At 44.5% G+C, this 22,007-nt stretch overlaps 1 protein-coding gene across 6 annotated transcripts in view; it reads left to right on the top strand.

The window, feature by feature from the left end:
• KLF12 (KLF transcription factor 12) overlaps nt 1-22,007 on the top strand; it is a 214,884-nt gene that overhangs the window by 76,801 nt on the left and 116,076 nt on the right. For all 6 annotated transcript variants that reach the window (XM_035114707.2, XM_060273328.1, XM_035114717.2 and 3 more), the window contains one exon: nt 6,936-7,024. In XM_035114707.2, the coding sequence (XP_034970598.1) occupies nt 6,959-7,024 (66 nt within the window). In that variant the 5' untranslated portion in view covers nt 6,936-6,958. The remainder of the gene's footprint in view (nt 1-6,935; nt 7,025-22,007) is intronic.

The following is a 22,007-nucleotide window of genomic DNA, read 5'->3' as shown; positions in this document are numbered from 1 at the left end:
GGGAAGGATGAAGTGATGGCTGCCGGCTCAGATGGGTTTTAAAAATGGATTAGATGAAGTTCTGGAGGCCAGGCTTATCAATGCCTATTGGTCGTAATTGTTAAATGGCAGCACAACCAGCTGTCAGGGGTAAAGAAGTATCGCTCTTTGTGTTTTGCTTCTGGCTGGCTGTATACAAAATGCTGGGATAGATAATACCTTGGTCTGATCCAGCAAAAGGTGGATATACCACAGAAGGTGGGGTCGCTCCCTCATTATTAAGGTTAAGGACACTCAAAAGTTGCTTGGGCACATGGAAGTGATTTATGGACACATGCCTTTAATGTGGTTCTTTCTCCCGACTCTGCCCCTGGCAGTTTCAGATTGCACCAAAGCACCCCCAGGATCTGACCCCTGGTTAAGAACGGTGCCAGTGCAACTTGGTAAAGGCTGGTGGCAGCTGGTGGTCTAAGGGATTCATGCTGGAGAAGGCATAGTCTAGCAGGAAAGCCTACACAAACCCTGGGGCCCAACACTAATCCCATTGTAAAGGATCAGGAGACTTAGAGATGCTCTGACCCCAAGCAGTTGGCTTGCATTTAAAGTGAGACATGTGTTGCTGTGAAATAGGGATCCACTCACTGCATTGAATTTATTCCACGTTTTTAAATGAGCAGCTGGAAAGATAAATGATGGAAGTCAAAGTTGCAAAATCTTTTCTTAATAGCTAGTGATTTATTATTCCTGTCATGGAACAGCGGGTAGAATGGCTGTTCTTTGATATAATTCTAAATGGTGCTGGATTTATTGAAGTCTTCGTGCAATATTTGAACTGTGTCTCTCCTGTGCTTTATGGGAATCTAGCGTGCCCCATGATTACTTGGAGCAAAGTAATGGGAATCAGGAGAAATGGTTTAAGGGTCTTAAAAGCCTTGAGTTCTATTCCTCGCAGCGCTGTAAAGTCTGCCAGCGAGAAGGACATCACCGGTCAATGCACAGATGGGCAATGGGAGCAGGAAATCTTTCCAGTCTGCGGGGATACTGCATTTATTATTTAGTAAATAATGATAATAATAGAGTTCTCAGTTATTCCTTTGCTCAAGCTGATGCGTGTCAGCCAGTGGGTGTTGGAAGTGCACCTTGCTCTGGGAGAAGGGGGAAACAGTTTCCATTGAAACTACTCTTAAAATGGAGGAGGAAAACTGTAGTCCCTTAGGTTATGAAGCTGTACTGTTGACACTAAACATGGGCAGTGTTAACCCTTGATCCCAGATTGGATGGTGCAGGAAACTGTGATTGTCTAAAAGTGATGGCGAACACTTCCAAGCTCTTCCTTTTCAGCTGAAGTATCTTACCAATGGGTCCAATGTCGCTTTTGTTTCCCACCTTAACCAGGGCTGGGTGATGTATTGTCCAAAACTGGTTTGACCTGGTAATATATTGCAGTGTTCATCAACCTTGGGCCTCCAGCTGTTTTGGGACTACAACTCCCATCATCCCCAGCCACTGGTCTTGCTAGCTCAGGATGGTGGGAGTTGTAGTCCCAAAACAGCTGGAGGCCCAAGGTTGAGGAACACTGATATATTGCATATCATGGTGTGTGTGTGTGTGTGTGTGTGTGTGTGTGAGTGTGTGTGCTGTGCTGTGCTGTGCTGTGCAAAAATCACAGGGGAAAACTGTGAAGCCATTCTTTGCTTCTACACAACTTCATCCTTATTTCAGACATCATGATATTTTGGTATATCGTTTAACTGGTGATAAGCTTCAAAGTCGAAAACCAGATATTCCCCAGCCCTAACCTTAACCTACTATGTAGAAGTGAGCAGCGCGGTTAAGTGTTAAGTGTGCTCATCTGTCGGTGACATTGTTGTGGAGGGTTGGGCAGAGGCGAAGTTGTCATGCATGTGAGAAGAGAATACTTCACGGTGCATTGCCAGATCTCCATGCTGCATGGCCAGTTATTCTGTGCTAAAACACACTAATGAGGGCTTAGAATCGCAACAGGGAGCAATTAATTAATGGTGCCTCTTGAGTTTATCAAAGGCGCTTGCACTGAGAAATCTTAATACACTTGGGGATATTTGCTCTTCCTCGTAAGTGGCTTGACATACTTCTTTCAAGCACTTTTTACTTTTAAAAATATAGCTGCTTTAAAACTTTGATTTCCCGGAATGAAGAAATCTACAGCCAAAGGCTCTTCTTTCATATCTTCCTTTTCTGAATTTGGTCACAATTGCTTCATTCGCTTGTTGTCCTTTTCACCTCACTAAGAATTTTTTGCCCGAGTAGACTTCACCCCCTCTCATTACTAAACTCTTCGTCAGTTTTCGTTTAGCTAGAAGTATCAGGATGAAATGGTAGAACCTAGAGGTCAAAGTTATGTTGGCAGTAATATTAAACTGGTTACCTTCTGGTCTGATTTAGGAGAAAAGTGACGTTGTTTTCATTGAGCATAAGCAGTTTCTCGCCTTAATTCTTTCTTGGTGACATGTTGCTTCTGAATTCATCGGCTGGTGCTAATGCTTTGTTTGACACAGATTTCCAGGTGTAGGCACCTCTCCATCTTCTTGCCGTGACAGCTGTTGCAAAGATTTGTTCCGCTTTCCTGCAATTTCTCTGTCTGTATTCAGTGCATTTGCCACCTAACAGTTCAGTTTCCTTATATTTATAATGTTAATGCCAAAGATACATGGGTTGTGTTGTTCTTGTGCAGTGGCACTTTTCTGCCGCCCCTTTCCCACGACCGCCTTTGCAGCGGGACCTTCCAGAACAGAAGGTGGTTTGGTGCAAGCAGGGCAGTCTCGAGCAGGTCGCGCGCCCTGGCGATGAGGGGTGGAGATCGCTCCGGCGCCCTCATAGGGCACAGCATGGCTTTCGCACGGCTTTGCTGCGCAGCGCCCTACCTACCGGCCCGGCGCCCTGGCGCCCCGCGCCACCGGGACTCTCCCCTGGGTGCAAGGGGAGCAGCTAGGATAGGCTGGGGGCTGAGAGAAATCAGAGAATGCAGCGATGCAGATTTTGCATTTCAATAGGAGAAAAGGGTGAGGGTGAAAGATATTCTGTGACTTTCAGCTGCATAAATAAGCTATGCACCAACATTTAAGTGTTCCTAATATATTGATTTTAGTGTTCAATCAGTCTTTATAGCCTGCTTTCCTAGCATCACATTTGAATCCATATTCTGTTGGATCTGTCATGTTGATGGTTGATTTATCCACTGGACTCTAACTTCTAGGAATGTGCACATCACCTAGTATTTGTATTACTCCACATTTCCCCTGCCTTGCATTTCATTTTCTAATTCAGCTTTCTGGGTGGGGCAGGCAACTAAGTATGATACTATGATGAACCATGGCTTGTCAGCCTCAGACCCTTTTCCCACTCTCCTACTCCAGCACAGGTTCAAGGAGAGCAGAAACTTTTGCTTAACACTTGAGCGCTATGTCTGAACGCTAAACTGTGGTTAATCTTAACTATATTTTCTTGAAACGAGAGAGTGTCATAATCCATAGTTTGAAGTTGGCTTTAAAAACACCCCAATGTTTAGATTAGCCACAGTTTTTTCAGGTTCAGATAAGATGACTAGTTGCAGTTGATCAGAAACGGCAGCAGGAGATCTTCCATCCTCCTCCCCAAAGCCACACTGCAGAATGGAAGGCTTGTTGTCTGAATGCAGCCAGTGTTCCAGTTCATATCTTTCCACCAGGTCCTAGGTCTTTCTCTTTTATTCACGGTGGAGTGTGACTATGGAAAGGATCCCAAAGTGTTGGCCATATATGGGTTGTTCCATTCAAAGCTATTGCTACAAGTGCTTCCTCTCCAGCTCTTCTCCTATCCTTGGCTATTCACCAACACAATAGAGTCCCCCCCCAAAAAAACCCCTATGCTAGTCTCATTTTGTGGCTATCTGCTTCCTATCCACCCCATTTCTCACACACAAGTGTAACACACCGATACAGTTTCTAGCGAAGATGAGGCTTAATTCACTTCCAAGCAATTGAAAATCAGCCTGAGTCAATAGCTGGACAAGTAGGGAACCAGAGTGCAGCGTTAGCAAATGTTTTTGTTTTTACTTCGTAGAACTGAGAAACCAAAATGTTCTGGCTAACTGCATTTGCCCACCTTGTTCCAGCTTTAGGAATCTGTGGAGGCAGACCCTGCAGTCAAGGAGGGATGCTAGATTCTGTACCATATTTCTAGAAACATCTCCACGTTCTTAGTTGCATAACCAAAAGTCAGCATGCGCCATGTAGCCAGTGGGTCATTCTTTAGAGTATTATATAGTTATCACCCAGTTTCCTGTCCTTGTAGCTGCTAGATAATCATGGGGGGGGGGAGGAAAAGGGTCTCTCCAGCCAGGATGTGCAGGTTTAACCAAACTTGAACCCAAGCCTATGCAACTTGTTACCAGAATGCACCAGGTTTACTGAAGTCCGGATTGTCTGCCGTACAGGACTAGTGAGTTGCATTTGACTTGATGGGTCCCAAGTTATGCAAACCTGCTTTAATGAGAGTGTCAGTCATTTATCTTCCTGGTGAGATAGAAATAGACACTGGGGCTTTTCCCAATTAAAAACCAAATATTTAAAAAGTTCTTGTAGCATGGGCGTTGCCAGGATTTATGTTGGAGAGGGACAGGACACCCACCTGGCACCACCCTCTGTCTGGCTCTGTCTAGCAGATTCGGAATGAAATGTCTCAACAGCAGTTGTTTTAAATTACCTTCTTTTGACCCCAAGTGCTCAGAAAAATCTGTCAAAAGCTTCAGTCATTTGAAAATTATGCAGTTGAATAAAAAATTATCACCAGGGAGTACCTTTCATGTGGTTGACGAGTATATTTTGCAATATTACAAAGAACACACCTTTTTCAATCTTATTTTTTTAAAAAAAACTAAACTAAAGCAAGTTTTCTTGGATTTACTGAAATCCTTTTCAGCACTTCCAGGTGATTGGTCAGTTTGCGGAAGCCACGCCTATTTCTCAGTCGGGTTGCCAGTTGTGTTGCTAGAATGCCCCACAACGGTCTCAAATATTCTGATTATTTCTACTTTCAGTTTAGTATTTTTATTTACCAGTACTTGATGTGGGGGGTGGGGGTGGGCAGCTGCCCTCCCTGGCTACGCCCATTCCTTCTGCTACCTGCCTATCCAAACTGGTCCTGAGAAAAGGAAATCCAAGGCAAATATGCTTTGCGACAAGGAAAAGAGGTGGCGAAAGCCATGGAAATAAGAGCAAAATGTAAATGTGTTAAATGGCACATGAACTAGTTGGGCTCTGTTGATTTATTACTGGAAAAACCGTCAAAGGTTCTGGTTAGCTTGCATTAAGAAAAAGAAAAGGCACTAATGTGTTCGTAGCAGTGGGGCAGAGGGGGGGGGGGTTAAAGTATATCAGCTATAAATCGGTGCAAAGCACTAAAAGGGACATTAGCCTCTAATCAGATTCCAACACTTCATTAAGCCTGCCGGCTTTGAGAATGGTTCTTTTGTCTCCCATCCCTCTGCCCCCTCCCAGCCTTACTTTCAGTGGGAGGAAACCCCTTTCTCCATTCGGGCAAGACCTCCTCCTCCGGGATGCAGAATAGCTAGCAGGCATGGCTCATCCTTCATTTTCCTACTGGCTGTAAGCAGCCATTGGCAAACCTGCACAGCTGGTCACCCACCAGGGGCACATCAGCCATGTGTACCAGCCTGTGGAGGCTCAATAAAACTTCCCAGTTTTGCTTCTTGCCTGTGAATGCAAAGAAGAAGAAGAAGAAGAAAAACTGACGAGGGGGGAGCCAAGCCCCTGGTAGCCTATAATGTATGGCTGGTGGGCTGCTTTTGGCTTGGCAGATCTGGCTCCAGGGGTGTTTTATTGTAGAATCGGGCCCAGTCTTGCAGTGAATATCAGGGTTGGCTTTTCACAACTCACAAAAGAGGGAACAATTTTGTTCTGCTGAGCAAAATGAAAGGCTTTGAGTGTGGTTGAAATGAGAGCCTCGCTAGAACCACCCCCTATTTTTTGGGGGGGGGGGGCTCCACCCTAGGCTAATGGCCAAGCCACAGATGCTGGATGACACCCTAAGATGTGAAATCTGGGCCCGATAAGCAAATACAAACTTTTTCTAGGAAGAGGATTAATTCTGGAATGATTTCTTCCCATGCTTTGGGGCACCTTAGTTGAACACTCCTATTCACTTATTAGTTTACACACCCACAACCACACCCTTTCACACAACACTCTGATAGGAAATTAGCTAAACCCACATTTTCCCTGTGTTCCTTAGGGATGACTTTTCCTCCTAAAAGCAAGTAATGGCTTTTATTTGATTGGAAATTTTTTATGTTGTGTGAAGAAGACCCAAAGTATCAAATTCTGCTCCCAGATATTCAAAATTCTGAAACAAGAAAGCTGAACTTTGCCACCCTGTTTTTTAAATTTATTTTTTGCAAATTAACAAATTTCCAAGCCGTCTCTTATTTGCATAATTTAGTTTGCAGAGCTCTGTTGGTGCAGCTGTGAGGGGCACTGAACTTCCATCCCCTATCATAGGAAATCCATTTCAGCCACTTTTCTCACTTCTCAGACATTAAGGCAGGCATTAAACCATGCCTTTTGGAGCGCATCTTTGCAGCCATGATGGCTAGAAACTTGCTATTTAAAGAAAGAAAACCTGAGATGCTCAGGAAGCTGAACGGTGTCCCCAATAGCACACACTGTTCTTTCCTGTGGAATTATGACATACTCATAGCTCTGGTTATGTAACTTGTAAAGAAAGTGACCTCAAAGAGTAAGCAGTGTTGATATTTTGGTAATATGTTCTAATTTATTTAAACTTACACAGTTGATGAATTGCTTGACTTTCTTTTCCTTTTTAACTTCAGAGAAGTCTTGAATTGGTTAAGTGCCCTGGTTATTTCATGGCTTCTCCCTTCTTCAAAGCTCACCCTTGTTTTCCTTGTTCTCTTTAAGGACATTAACACATTGGAAGCAGAATGTTAATGCTTGATGGGATGCCTGCAGTCAGAGTCAAAACAGAGCTGCTGGAATCGGAACAAGGCGTAAGTGCGAGTCTCTTTCATCACAATTTCATTTCCCTTTTTGCCTTGTCACGTTGTTGGTAAACCTTTACAGGCTTTCCCTTCGCTCCTCTCCCTATTTTCAGAGGAGAGTGTGTTGCAAGGCGCCTACCTAAACAGTTAGTGGCAGCCGCAGACAGGCGACCTTTTTTTTTTTGGTGTAAATTCCCTTCTCCTGGTCGACTCTGGTACATCTCTTTCCTCAGCACCTCCGGTCCACTTGGCCAAGACTTCTCCGTTAGTCAGGAAGCTGCATCATGGCACCCTAAACCGTGGGTAGCCAGTGCAGTGCCTTCCAGATGTTTTGGACTCCAACTCCCATGAGCCTTAGTGAGCAAAACTAATGGTCAGGTATGATGGAAGTTGAAGTTGAAAACATCCATAGCACACAGCAGTGGCAACCCCTATGCTAAACCGTTGGTTTTCAAACTGGGTGTGAGGAAAACCTTGAGCTCCTTTGGAAGCTTCGCTGTGGTTCCTCGTGGAGAAGATCAGGGATGGTGGACAAGATTTCACCACTCGCTTGCAGCTACTAATCACCCCTTTAAAAGGCAGCAGGGAACCTTGCCCAGGTAACACCCTTGCCTGGGCACTGCATGTCATTGGATTTAATAATGCCTCTTGGAGGATAGACAAGGTAAGGTGTGTGTGTGTGTGTGTGTGTGTGTGTGTGTGTGCGCGCGCGTGTGTAGAAATCCAGCTGGAATGGGTCCTCCAGCAAAAATGGAAGACTCCATTCTATCGATCTTCCCACTTTTGCTTCTGGTCCCACCTGCTGCTGGAAAGCGTTGCAGAAGGAGATGTGCCCCTGGAGCTGAAGCAGATTCCCCACCCCTACTTTAAAATGGGCAGCCGGCTGGTAGCATTGAGTGTTCGCCCTCTCCGTTCGTGTGGAGCAACTCAGGGGGCCTGTCACCCAAGCACCTTTGCAGGACGCATTGGCGAGTGGGAGCAGGCCCACGTCTTGCCAAGTGATTTGGTAGAACACTGTGCCTGGACCTGTTTCCTTATATCTGTGTAATCAGAGAAGCTCAGTGCATGTCTGTTTGTTTTATTTTGCATAGAATTGTAGAGTTGGAAAGGACCGTGAGGGTCATCAAGTCCAATACCCTGCAATGCAGGATTTTTTTTTGCCCCATGCGGGGCTCGAACCCTCAACAACGAGATTAAAATTCTCATGCTCTACTGTCCAAGAGGACTAGAAAATCCCCTGAAGGGTCTAGGCCAGGCATTGACAACCTTGGCTCTCCAGATGTTTTGGAACTACAACTCCCATGATCCCTAGCTAACAGGGCCAGTGGTCAGGGATCATGGGAGTTGTAGTTCCAAAACATCTGGAGAGCCAAAGTTGCCTATGCCTGGTCTAGGCCAGACACGTCCAACAGGTAGATCGTGATCTACCAGTAGATCACTGGACATCTGTGGTAGATCACTGGTAGATCACTGGCTCCCTCCAAAGAAGCTCAACAACTTTGGCTCCCCTAAAAATGCTCAACATTTTAGCCCTTCACCCCCCAAAACAGGGCTTTCTTCCCACCTCAGAAAAGCTCAACAACTCTGACCTGAACCCCTAAAAAATGGGCCTTCCTCCTTCCTAAAAAATCTCAACAACTTTGACCTGAACCCCTAAAAAACAGGGCTTTCCTCCTCCCTAAACAACTTTGACCTGAACACCCCAAAAGGGGGTAGATCACTGCCAGTTTTTAACTCTGTGAGTAGATCGCAGTCTCTTCGGAGTTGGCCACCCCTGGTCTAGGCCATGACAGACCCTTCCCAGTAGCTCTAATCCCATGGGTTGAAGGAGAGCCCAATTGTCCCCCATCCCGAACATTTTTAAAAGGTTCAGGCCATCAGGATAAAAAGTCCTGGTCCACCACTCAGACATAAGTCCCTGCATCCGCCTGTTCCTTACTGCTTTAATGGAGGCAGTCTGCTTCACTGTTGCATGGGCAAAGCCAGTTCCCCCAATTCTGTATCTTCTTGTACTGTTCTCCCATGGTTACGAAGCAGTTTTAGCTCAAGGACTGGGTGAGTATGCGAGACACGCCAGCTCCTCTTTGAATTTGGAATGACTTCCTCTCAGTTACAGCCCCTGGCCCTCTGAGCTCTAACGAGAGAACGAAGCCACGACTATCCATGCAGTGGAGGAAAGGTAATCGTAGTGCTAATGATTATTATGATGGCAGCAGAAAGCCTCTGTGAGGGAGGCTCAGAGTCCTTCCATCAGTGCAAGCATGACTTAGTCCGGTGATTTTATGTGATAAGACTGCCTCTCCGCCAGAGGAAGGCAACCATAGAAGCTCCTCTCACGTTGCAAAGTAGGCGGGATCTAGAAAATAATTGTGCTGCTATGTTGCTTCAGAACAGTTCAATTTACGCACATGGAGTAGCTAAGCTGGGGCTTCTCAATAGGTGGCCAGAATCTATAGAAACAGGGGCAGGTGGTAGATAGAGATGAAATTAAAAATTGAATCTGATGCTTGTCAGAGAACCTCTAACTGTTGAATGGAGGTAGCTGAAGGGAGATCCTTTTATGTTTGGCCATGAACTTGTGAATCATAAGAACATAAGAGGTCCATCTTCTGCAGCATCCTGCTCTTGCGCCAGAGGCCCCAACAATAGGGATGCCCTGCTTCGTCAGATGTGGCAAGTTCCCTTTCAGGTTGTTAGAGGCAAGTGCCACCAGTAGTTGATGGAAGAAGCAGCACCAGTTGGTTTGGTGGCACTTGTTCACAACATCCAAAGCTTCCAGAGGCAGAGAGCCGAGTTTTCTGGGGGCTAAATAAGCTGCTGTGTGGCTTTATTGAAAATGTGCTGGCCACATGCTTTGTAGCTGCTGTGTATTGCACCTAGATGTTACCATAGTGGCGAAATGTGAATAAATTTGCCCCCAAATCATAGAATCATAGAATCATAGAGTTAGAAGAGACCACAAGGGCCATCCAGTCCAACCCCCTGCCAAGCAGGAAACAGCACCAAAGCATTATTGACATATGCCTGTCAAGCCTCCGCTTAAAGACCTCCAAAGAAGGAGACTCCACCACACTCCTTGGCTGCAAATTCCACTGCCGAACAGCTCTTACTGTCAGGAAGTTCTTCCTAATGTTTAGGTGGAATTTTCTTTCTTGTAGTTTGAATCCATTGCTCCGTGTCCGCTTCTCTGGAGCAGCAGAAAACAACCTTTCACCCTCCTCTATATGACATCCTTTTATATATTTGAACATGGCTATCATATCACCCCTTAACCTTCTCTTCTCCAGGCTAAACATACCCAGCTCCCTAAGCCGTTCCTCATAAGGCATCGTTTCCAGGCCTTTGACCATTTTGGTTGCCCTCCTCTGGACACGGTCCAGCTTGTCAGTATCCTTCTTGAACTGTGGTGCCCAAAACTGGACACAGCACTCCAGGTGAGGTCTGACCAGAGCAGAATACAGTGGTACTATTACTTCCCTTGATCTAGACACTATACTCCTATTGATGCAGCCCAGAATTGCATTGGCTTTTTTATGATCATCCCTCTGCCTGCACTTTCTGCCTTAGTAACTTAATGCACTGCGCCATGTATCCCAGTGTTGCGAGTGGAGATAGCTGCACCGAAGCCTTGTGTGAATAAAAGTGTATAATGAAATCATGGGATAGCTCTAGTCCCTTTTTGTTCACCTCTTGTAAAGCTGTTCCACAACCCTGCAGCAAAGCTTGTTGTTGCAAACTGTGCATTGTGCTTTGTCAAGTAAAAATGAGAAAATGCCTCCTGTGGCAGATAAAAGTGGTAAATAATCTTGTTTGTATGCTAAACTTTTCAATTTTCTCTTGAGTTCTTCTTTGTTAGGCTTTTAAGCATTGTTATATATATTTTTTTCTTTTAAGGTGCCTTTTGTAAACTGTGTTGCTGTTCTCATTCCTGCTGGGAAGGACTGAAAGACTGATATTCCTTTTAAGCATTATTGGCGTTTTTGTTACCTCCTTTGTGGAGATGATTGCTCACATAAGTTATCTTTCAGACCTCTCTCCCTCTCCCAGATTTTGTCGTCTTTATTTCATGCTTGAAGGAGAAGTTGTTAAGCTGTTATTTAGAGACGCCTGCATTCCATTTGTGATGCTCTGTGCCTTGTTACTACCACAGAATGCCATTATTACACATGTCTCGGGGCCCAGCAGTTTGCAGCGAGAAGGAATTTGTGGATAGATGGCGGTTTCATGCTTTGTTAGTGGGGAGCATGAATTAAGCACACGGCAGCAATCCTGTGGCAGCACCAGGCCCTTGCGTTCACATGCAGAACCGTCATTAGGACTTTGTGAAGTCACTGGGCGTGCCAAATGTCAGGCGGTATTAGCAATCTCATCCACGCCGAGCGTCCAGGCACCTTGGAAAGAGCTTTAAGGCAGCCTGAGCATTTATCCAAGCTGTGCTGGACATCACATACTACCTTCTGGACCAGAAATTGGCACCTCCCGGGTTCAATTTAGAAATAAGTTTGGTCCTTGAGAGATCTCAGGAATACGGGCTGAGTTTTGGTATGGAGGGGAAGAAACTATGCCCTCCCTAAAGTTTTAGCACTTAAAGCAGGCACCCCCAAACTTCGGCCCTCCAGATGTTTTGGACTACAATTCCCATCTTCCCCGACTACTGGTCCTGTTAGCTAGGGATCATGGGAGTTGTAGGCCAAAACATCTGGAGGGCCGCAGTTTGGGGATGCCTGACTTAAAGAATCATGGCTGAAAAATATTGGCAGCATGGGTTATTGTACGTGAAGAAACTGCACCCACTTTGCTGCTCCCCACACCTCCCTGATTGCACAGAAAAGAAACAAGCATCCCATTCAAACTAGTAATTGTGGTTGTTGGGAGTGAAATAAAACAAGCAAGCAACCCCCGGTTGCGATGTGTCTTCTCCCCCAAAATCCAGGGAATTGTAGTTTGCCTAGGGTGTTGGGAATTGTAGCTCTGCAAGTTCCCTTTATTCTTTGGGGGAAGCTATGTGCTTTACATGTTTTTTTGGGGGGTGCAGCCTTGGAATCCTTCTAATACATGTCTGTAGCTTCTTTACAGTCATACCTTGGTTTAAGTACGCTTCGGTTTGAGTACTTTCAGTTTAAGTACTCCGTGGACCCGTCTGGAATGGATTAATCCACTTTCCATTACTTTCAATGGGAAAGTTCACTTCAGGTTAAGTACGGACTTCCAGAACCAATTACACTCATACCTCAGGTTAAGTACGCTTCGGTTTGAGTGCTTTCAGTTTAAGTACTCCGCGGACCCATCTGGAACGGATTAATCCACTTTCCATTACTTTCAATGGGAAAGTTCGCTTCAGGTTAAGTACGCTTCAGGTTAAGTACAGACTTCCAGAACCAATTGTGTACTTAAACTGAGGTACCACTGTATTTTACTATGCTCATTGGTGTTCTAAAATGCAGATAATCAGTAGTGTGAAAATTATAGATAAAACCCCCCTTCTGCTCAGTGACATTCAAAATAAGTATCTCTCAACCCTGAAGTGATTGGGTGATAATCATTAGATACACAATGCCTTGATGTTAACTGCAGCATCACAGTTCTGGTGGAATAGTGACCTAGAAGGCAGGTGAAGCAAATATTTTCTACGGTAATCCATAAGGAATTTAATGATAGTATGTATTTTCTTGACCAAACTAAAATGTGCCACTTGAAGTTGTATTATTGTCACTTTAGTAGGAACAGGAGACATCAGGATTGGGACTCAGGGCATAGAAGGGGAGGCCAAAAATCGGCAATAGAAGCTCCCTCCTTCGCCTCGGGCAGCGGTGTCCAAACTTTTTTCAAAGAGGGCCAGATTTGATGAAGTGAAGTTGTTATCCTTGTTTAGGATTGAAGTTGTTGATGTTTTTTTAGGATTTCCCCCGGGAAATAAACTGCCACAGGGCCCCCGAAACAGACTTTGGGCATGCCTGGCTTAGGGCTAATAAGAGCTTCAGGGGAGCGAAGCCAGTTTTGATGGATCATGCTGCTTGGATGCAGTTCTCAGACAACTAGCCTTGGAGTACCTCCATTGCCTTTGTAGGGGTTACTGAAATTTACTGAGACTAGTGGGAGAATTGCAATGGGACCAGAACAAAATACCTAGCACAGATCACGAGGTTACCCCTGAGGACAAGAAACCCTAGTCAAGTTCCCACATGTCGCCGTGTAATTTGCAGCAAAGAAAATGCACTGCTTCATGGTATAGCAGGGTAGTCAACATGGTACACTTTAGGTATATAAAAAAAGATAAAGGACCCCTGGGCGGTTAAGTCCAGTCAAAGGCGACTAGGGTGTGTGGCGCTCATCTCGCTTTCAGGCCGAGGGAGCTGGCGTTTGTCTGCAGACAGCTTTCCAGGTCATGTGGCCAGCATGTTTCTGGCACAACGGAACACCATGACAGAAACCAGAGCAGCGCACGGAAACACCGCTTATCTTCCCGCTACAGTGGTATCTATTTATCTTCTTGCACTTTGACGTGCTTTCGAACTGCTAGGTTGGCAGGAGGTGGGACAGAGCAACGGGAGCTCACCCCGTCGCAGGGATTCGAACCGCTGACCTTCTGATCAGCAAGCCCAAGAGGCTCAGTGGTTTAGACCACAGTGCCACCTGTGTCCTATGTTAAACTAGTGTGTTATTTGGCTACAATCCCCATCATCCCAGAATGTAGATGATGCTGACAGGGGCTGGTGGGCATTGTTGGGCATGGAAGACATCTTGTTGGCTATTCCTGTGCTGTTTCCAATGTGTTGTTGTTTGTTGTTTAGTCGTGTCCGACTCTTCGTGACCCCATGGACCATAGCACGCCAGGCACTCCTGTCTTGCACTGCCTCCCACAGTTTGGTCAAACTCATGTTTGTAGCTTCGAGAACACTGTCCAACCATCTCGTCCTCTGTCGTCCCCTTCTCCTTGTGCCCTCCATCTTTCCCAACATCAGGGTCTTTTCCAGGGAGTCTTCTCTTCTCATGAGGTGGCCAAAGTATTGGAGCCTCAGCTTCACGATCTGTCCTTCCAGTGAGCACTCAGGGCTGATTTACTTCAGAATGGATAGGTTTGATCTTCTTGCAGTCCATGGGACTCTCAAGAGTCTCCTCCAGCACAATAATTCAAAAGCATCAATTCTTCGGCGATCAGCCTTCTTTATGGTCCAGCTCTCACTTCCATACATCACTACTGGGAAAACCATAGCTTGAACTATACAGACCTTTGTAGGCAAGGTGATGTCTCTGCTTTTTTTAGGATTGAAGTTGTTGAAGTTTTTTTAGGATTTCCCCCAGTCAATAATGTACTCCCGGTCAATAATGCAGAGCAGGCCTGGGAAAACCCACAACGTGATGACGTAATCTCACACTTTTATATAACAGGAAAAGGAAGGGGGATCTGACGCTGAGTTCCAGTGCTGGGTTACATTCCTTTGATGGGTGTTGCGCCTAGCTCCCTTCTGAGATCATCAAAATACCATAGTCCTTGGATGTGTGGTCATTTTGGGTTGTATAAGACTGCTAAATTGCAAATAACATTCTAGAGAAAATATTTCACATGGAATTCTACATATATCTCAGACACGGGATTCCCTGATTTAATATGGCACTATTTCGGAGAGCTACAATGTGTGTCTGAGGTTTGAGAGTTAATAATATCTCATATAAACACACTGCTGAAGCTAATTCCGAACAGGAAAACCCCAAAGCAGCTATGAGAGAAAGAGACTTAGAATAGGAAATATATTTGTCCCTCCTGGTTGGCTGCAGCTGGCATTTTGCTTGCAAGTGAAACGGTGGACTAAAAACAGAACCTCCAAGATATATGTTAATCTCCAGGCTTTAAAATAAATAATTCAGAACTTGCTTCGGTGAAACCTGAGGTGTAATATTTCTGTGCTTCTGTACAAGCCATTGAAACCTACATTGGGAACAACATAATCTAGTTTGAAGAATTAGATGAACTTGGAAGTATCACATAACCATAAATAGCAAGTGTTTTCTCCCTGTGGTCAATAGCTTTCCACTGAAAGGCTCTGAAACCACTCAACCAATTTGCATCAACAAAGTGTCATTCAAAAGCCTGTAATGAGTAGGCAGTTTAATTTCAAAAAAATTGCTCATCGGACATGGGAATTTCAATTAAAAAAACATTCCGGTACTTCTCCTCTCCTCTCCTCTCCTTGTTTTGCTTTTATTTATTTCAGTTAAACATATATTCCTTCTGTCTGTGGATTATCAAGGTGGCCAACAAAACAGAAAAAGGTAAAATAATAACGATTACATGTTAAAAGTGAGCTGAGGAACAGATATGATGACCAGTCAAATCACCTGAAAGCACCTATCAAAACAATATTTTTAACAGGTGGCAAAAAAATCATTAAGGCGGGTCCCAGGCAAATCTTCCAGGGCAGATGTTGAATAAACCCTTGCCTGCCTTGCAACCAAACTTACCCCCAATACAGGAGAGCCTCCTCCACAGATGCGAATGGATAGGCAGGCACCTCAGTTGCTAGTTCAAGGCTCCTGTGACATCAGAACAGCTGCACCAATGGTAACCATGTTGGAAGAATTGGGTACAACACAGCTTGCAAAGATGGGTCTTTGCATGGGTTAAGACAGGTACAGCTAAGGACCTCCAGATTCCCAGACTATCCCAGTAACCTCTCAAGCTGACCTCTCTACCTCTTTGATGTTAGACTGATATTGTCAGGTTGCATCCTGTTTTAAAACTTCTCATATATATATATTTCTGTTTTACAATTTAAAATACTCATTTTACATCCTTAAGATATCAATGACTTCCCTTCTTCTCTTCCCATGGTTCATTTGACATATCATAAATCCCTGCATATTTTACAAAAACTATACTAGGCTTCCTCAACCTCGGCCCTTCAGATGTTTTTTGGCCTACAACTCCCATGATCCCTAGCTAGCAGGACCAGTGGTCCGGGATAATGGGAATTGTAGTCTCAAAACATCTGGAGGGCCGAGGATGAGGCCGCTTGAACCATACCATTTAGTATTCCATTATTACATCCATCAAAATTTATTCACACTGTTGAATTTATCTTAATGTGTCAGCGTTTTCAGCTGTACACAGTTATTTTCCATATTTTCAATAAACATTTTCTAATCTTCTCTAAACGTATGTTTTTCCTATTCTCTTATTCTATACATTAAGTCTGCAAGTTGTGCATATTTTGTCAGTTTAAGTTGCCATTCTTCTTTAGTTGGGACCTCACTCATTTTTCGTTTGGGGGCTAACAAAACACGGGTCGCAATAGTGGCATACATAAATAACCATTTTTGATACTTGGGAATTTCAGTCTGAATTATCCCCAAAAGAAAGGACTCTATTTTTGAGAGGGAGGGGAGTACTTTTAAAAATGTTTTTCAATTCATTATGGATTATTTTCCAATACGCTTTTACCCTTTTACATGTCCACCACGTATGAAAGAATGTTCCCTCCTGCAAAGAGGGGCATGGTCAAAGGATGAGGAGGAAAGTGCAAGAATGTCAAGGGAAGTTCATAGGACATCGGGGGACACTCGCAGCTCATAAACTGTGAACATTCCGGTGTATATAATACTAGCAAATTATTGCAAAACTTTGAACATGTGGTAAACATGTTGCTTGAAGGACGCATCTGTGTTTAAAGGTAAAGGGACCCCTGACCATTAGGTCCAGTCGCAGACGACTCTGGGGTTGCGGCACTCATCTTGCTTTATTGGCCAAGGGAGCCGGCCTACAGCTTCCGGGTCATGTGGCCAGCATGACTAAGCTGCTTCTGGCAAACCAGAGCAGCGCACGGAAACGCCGTTTACCTTCCCGCCGGAGCGGTACCTATTTATCTACTTGCACTTTTGGGGGTGCTTTTGAACTGCTAGGTTGGCAGGAGCTGGGACCGAGCAATGGGAGCTCACCCTGTCGTGGGGATTCGAACCGCCGACCTTCTGATCGGCAAGCCCTAGGCTCTGTGGTTTAACCCACAGCACTCATTTAAAGAAGGCACATGGGAAATGCCCTAGATCAGGCACTTCCAACAGGAAGATCGTGATTTACTGGTAGATCACTGGACGTCTGTGGTAGATTGCTGGTAGATCACTGCCCCCCCCCAAAGAAGCCCAACAAGCTCAAAACGTTTGCCCTGCACCAAAGAAACAGGCCTTTCTCCTTCCACAGAAAAACTCAACAACTTTGATCTGAACCCCCGAAAAGGGGGTAGATCACTGCCAATCTTTAACCCCGTGAGTAGATTGCAGTCTCTTGGAAGTTGGCCACCCCTCCCCTAGATAGATTTTGCTAGTCTTACTGACACTCATGGGGCTGCCTTCAAAAATTCTCAAACATTTCGCCTCAGGGAGAATGTCTGTATTTGCATCAAATCTTGAGCCCTGTTCACTCCTTGCCCCTGGTGCAATTAACAACTGCATAAGGGGGGGAGGGGGGAGAGTATTTGATGGTCCCACCCCTGCCTTCTCCACCCCACTGCCCATATGTTGGGGGAGCTTCTGAAAGGCAACTCCAAGCAAGTGTTCTCTCCCTGTGATTTAGAACCTTGCATAGAAATTGCACAGGGAAGACTGCATGTGGTTTATGTAAATAGAAACTAGATTCACCTCCCTAAAAACACTGCATTTACACTATAGAGGCACAAGCTAGTTCTGCCTAGATGACCTTTGTGAAGAAAGGAATGTGGAATGAAGACAAACAAGAATTCTTTCTTAGCAGATGTGCAAAAAACCAGACACTGCTGAGCTACATGGGGCTTCGTACTGGTGGTCCATTTGATATACAGTATATATATATGTAATGCAGGTCTGCCACTGCTAATACCACGTCTTGCCATTTGTGAGCTTTTGTTTTTAAAAACCAAAACCTACTGTGTACTCCCCCTCCTCTCTAACACTAAAAGCATATACATCAGGGGTCAGCATACGTTTTCAGCAGGGGGCTGGTCCACTGTCCCTCAGACCTTGGGGAGGGCCAGACTATATTTTGGAAAAAAAATATGAACGAATTCCTATGCCCCACAAATAACCCCGAGATGCATTTTAAATAAAAGGACACATTCTACTCATGCGAAAACACCAGGCAGGCCCCACAAATAACCCAGAGATGCATTTTAAATAAAAGGACACATTCTACTCATGTAAAAACATGCTGATTCCTGGACTGTCCGTGGGCTGGATTGAGAAGGCGATTGGGCCGCATTTGGCCCCTGGGCCTTAGTTTGGGGACCCCTGATATACATGATGCTCTTTACAAACAAACAAACAAATGAGGGTGAACAAGAAACTCTGCAAGGCAGGAAGTATGGTTGGAACTGATAAGAATTCAAAGCAGTGTGACTGAAAGTGACAAATATTACACTTCCCACCTACGGCTGATGCAGACATAATTTTACGGATTGCTTAATCATGAGCTAAGCAATTGAAAGTGGGCTGTGGGATTGCATGCTTCCTCTTCCGACTCCTTCCCTTCTGGGGTGAGAATTCCCCTCCCTCGAGTTTCATGTTGGTTAAATATTCCAGCAGTAGCAAGATAGCCAGCTGGCTCAAAAGTGGCTTCAGGTGCCAGGTTAAATAGGATCTGCCCCAGCTGCAGCCAAACATGTCTCTCCTGTATCAGTCCCTACAGCCAGAGCAGGCACTGTATCTCCCCAACGGTTTGGCTTTGCTTCCTGAAGGCACACTCTTCCAGTGTCTCCTGAGACAGATGGATGCCAACCCAACCAACTTAAAAGAGTTAACCATGGTTAAGCTGGGCAGAATTTGCACCACATAAAGGAGCGGGTTGGGGAAATGGCATGTGTTTTTGGAGTTAAGCCCTTGCAGGGTATAGGCTGCTCCCTATTCCACCATACACGGTCCATCATATAGGTATATAGGATATTGCGAAGGATTTGCCACAGGATAGGACTGCCAGTACTTGGCTTTGAAAGATGCTCTTGTATTTGTAATAACTGCAAAACAAGAAGCAGAGATACTTGTTGAAGCAAAGGAGCTATTTCCGGGACAATGGTTAACCTTGTTCCATGAGGGCCAGAAATAAATTTCCAAGAAACTTCACAGAACTGTTGTTGTTTGTGTGCTAACTTGGAAGCTCTGTGGAAGCGAAAAGGATTTATTGGTGCTTTTCTCAAATACTTTGTTGAACATAGAAATCTCAAGGAAAGGAGAGGCAAGTTACTTTTTTTTCTTGCAGCCTGATAGTTCATGTTGACAGCTAAAGGGGAATGTGTATGTTCAATCAGAGATAGAACTGACTTAAAGGTGGGTTAGCCAAAGTGAATTTCTGCTTTCAATTACTTGACTGCTTTTAGAAATCTAGAAGTAAAATATGAACGACAGTTGCATCTTCTGAAATATAAGAAACACACAGAGAAGTGCACGCACACACAATTAATAATTGACAAATTTTGCACTTTTTAAAATGTTCTGTCAAGTCTTCTAACACCTTGTAGTTGCATGCCTTGGAACTGGCAAGGGACTAGGAAGGCAGAATATTTATAAACCGTTCTGTTTGGTGATATAGATCACGGTGTCACTAAGCAAGCTGCAACAAGACCCAAACTGCATTGCAGAATATTCTCCGTGTGTGTGTGTGTGTGTGTGTGTGTGTGTGTGTGTGTGTGTAAAATGACTGTATGCACCTGTGGTTGGGAACCAGATGCAATTTAATTAAAATCCTGCAAGAAGTAATAAAAAAAAACCGGATGATAGCTGTTCGAAGATGTGGAGCTGTGTGGTGATGGCTATAGTTTTTGGAAATTGTAAACAAAGGACCAGAATAGAATTTTAGGGTGCACTGTGTTACCATGGCAACAAAGTAATTTCTGTAAATCTGTAGTAAGGAAAATCTGCAATGAGGAGCCTTTGGACCAGGAATTTAGACAGAAATGGGTGTTGGGAACCAACAAGTTACACCATTCTTAATATTTCTCCTGCCTTAGACATCTTTTTTTTTTTGAGAATGTCTGAACCAATAACCTTCATATGGATTAATTGGTTGAATTGGTGAAGCTACAATTGATTAATTGTTGCTGGCAAATTTTAATCAGGAGAGAGGAGGGACTGCTGTCTTATTTGTTGAGGCTACTTTGGTTCTGGTGTATTAATGTAATGGGGAATGCAAAAGAAAATATTGCAAGAGAGGTTGCACGCCACTAGGGGGTTCCAGGCACTCACCCAGGGTTGTGTTTCTGCTGGGAAATCAAGGCACAGTGCAGACTAAGAAATATGGTTTTTTGTGCACATATTTACACCTGGGCCTACTTCGGAGAGTGTTCAAGAGCATTTCATCTCGTTTCTCCTAGCAGTGCAGCTTTGGAGTCCAAAGCATCCTGGAAGCTGAAATCCTAATCTAGTGGTTTTCAACCAGTGTGCTGTTGTACCCTGGGGTGCCTTGAATGATGGTCAAGGGTGCTGTGGGCAACACTGGCCTCTGGCTCTCTCTTCTTCTCTGCCTCCTCTGCTGAGGCTTGTGCCGATGTTTGTTGCAGCAGCCCTGACTATAAGCTCCCCAGGCAAATAGTGCCTCTGGGACTGGCCAGGGGGTGCTGGTTGCCAGGAGCTGAGGCAGCTGAGAGACCTGGATGGCTGTGTGTTGGATTTTTTTGAATAGTCAAGTTACTTTAGAGCCGGTCTAATGTAAATACTGTCTTTCAGTAGCACCTTAAAGACCAACTAAGTTTTTCTTTTGGTATGAGCTTTCGTGTGCATGCACACTTCTTCAGATACACTTGAAACAGAAGTGTCAGGCCCTTATATATATACAAAGGATGGTGGGGGTGGGTGGGAATAGGTGATGGGCTGATGGGAGTGGTAAACCTGTAGATGGCTGTTAACGATGCTGATGACTGCAATTAGTCCTGGGGGGGGGAGCAAGGGCTGAGGCGCTAAAGAAAGCTTGATCATGCATAATGGGATAAGAATCCGATGTTTTTATTCATCCCAGGTGGCTCTATGGTTTTAAGCTTGGTAATGAGTTCCAATTCAGAAACTTCTCTTTCCAGTCTGTTCTTGAAATTTCTCTGTAATAAAACAGCTGCTTTGAGATCTTGTATAGAATGTCCTGGGAGATTGAAGTGTTCTCCTACTGGTTTCTCTGTCTTATGGTTCCTGATGTCAGATTTATGTCCATTTATCCTTTGGCGTAGGGTTTGGCCTGTTTGTCCAATATAGGGAGCTGAAGGGCACTGTTGGCATTTGATGGCATACACAATGTTAGAAGATGAGCAGTTAAATAGTCCTGAGATGGTATGTTGGATGTTGTTGGGGCCAGTAATGATGTTGTCCGGGTATATGTGGCAGCAAAGTTGGCATCTGGGTTTATTGCAGGCTCTGGTACCAGTGTCCATGTTAAGGTACTTTAAGGTGCTACTGAAAGAATTTTTTTATTTTGCTTCGACTCAGACCAACACAGCTACCTACCTGTAAATACTGTCTGTTTAAGAGAAACAGGTGCCGGTGTTTCTGTTAATTGCTCACAGGCGTGGGCTCTGCTCCTTGTATATAAGGCTCTGCCAGAAAGCCTTCTGTATCTCTTCGTTAGATCTTTCAGTTTGATTCATCTCTAAGTAGATCACTCTCTCAGTTGTTCTCAGTTTAAGAGATTCCCAGTTGAATCTTAGTATGAGAGTTGCTTAGTTATAAAGCTAGTTTGCTGTTAATTCTCGGGTAGTTTAATGGGAGTTTTGTGGGAGGTTTGGAAAGTGGGTAGATAACATTGCTAAGAGAGAAAGCATTTATCTTTTGTTTAAAGTCTCTTTAGAGTCAGTTCGTTTTTCAGTTAAAGAAACCCAACCGTTTGTATTTTCATCTGCATACTTTTACAAGTGTGCAGCTAGTAAGGGGTTTCATATGAGGGAGATAATACCCTACGCTCTTGGTGGTGTTTTCTTAGCCAGGTCAACTTCTGACTGCGTATACTCTGAGTGAAGCGTACTTTAAAGGGCTGCTGTAAAACTGGGATATATGA

The sequence above is a fragment of the Zootoca vivipara genome, chromosome 4, assembly GCF_963506605.1.
Source record: "Zootoca vivipara chromosome 4, rZooViv1.1, whole genome shotgun sequence".
NCBI classification, from domain to species: Eukaryota; Metazoa; Chordata; class Lepidosauria; order Squamata; family Lacertidae; genus Zootoca; species Zootoca vivipara.
Note: the sequence above shows the minus strand (reverse complement) of the source record. Positions and strands in the feature narration are given on the sequence as shown.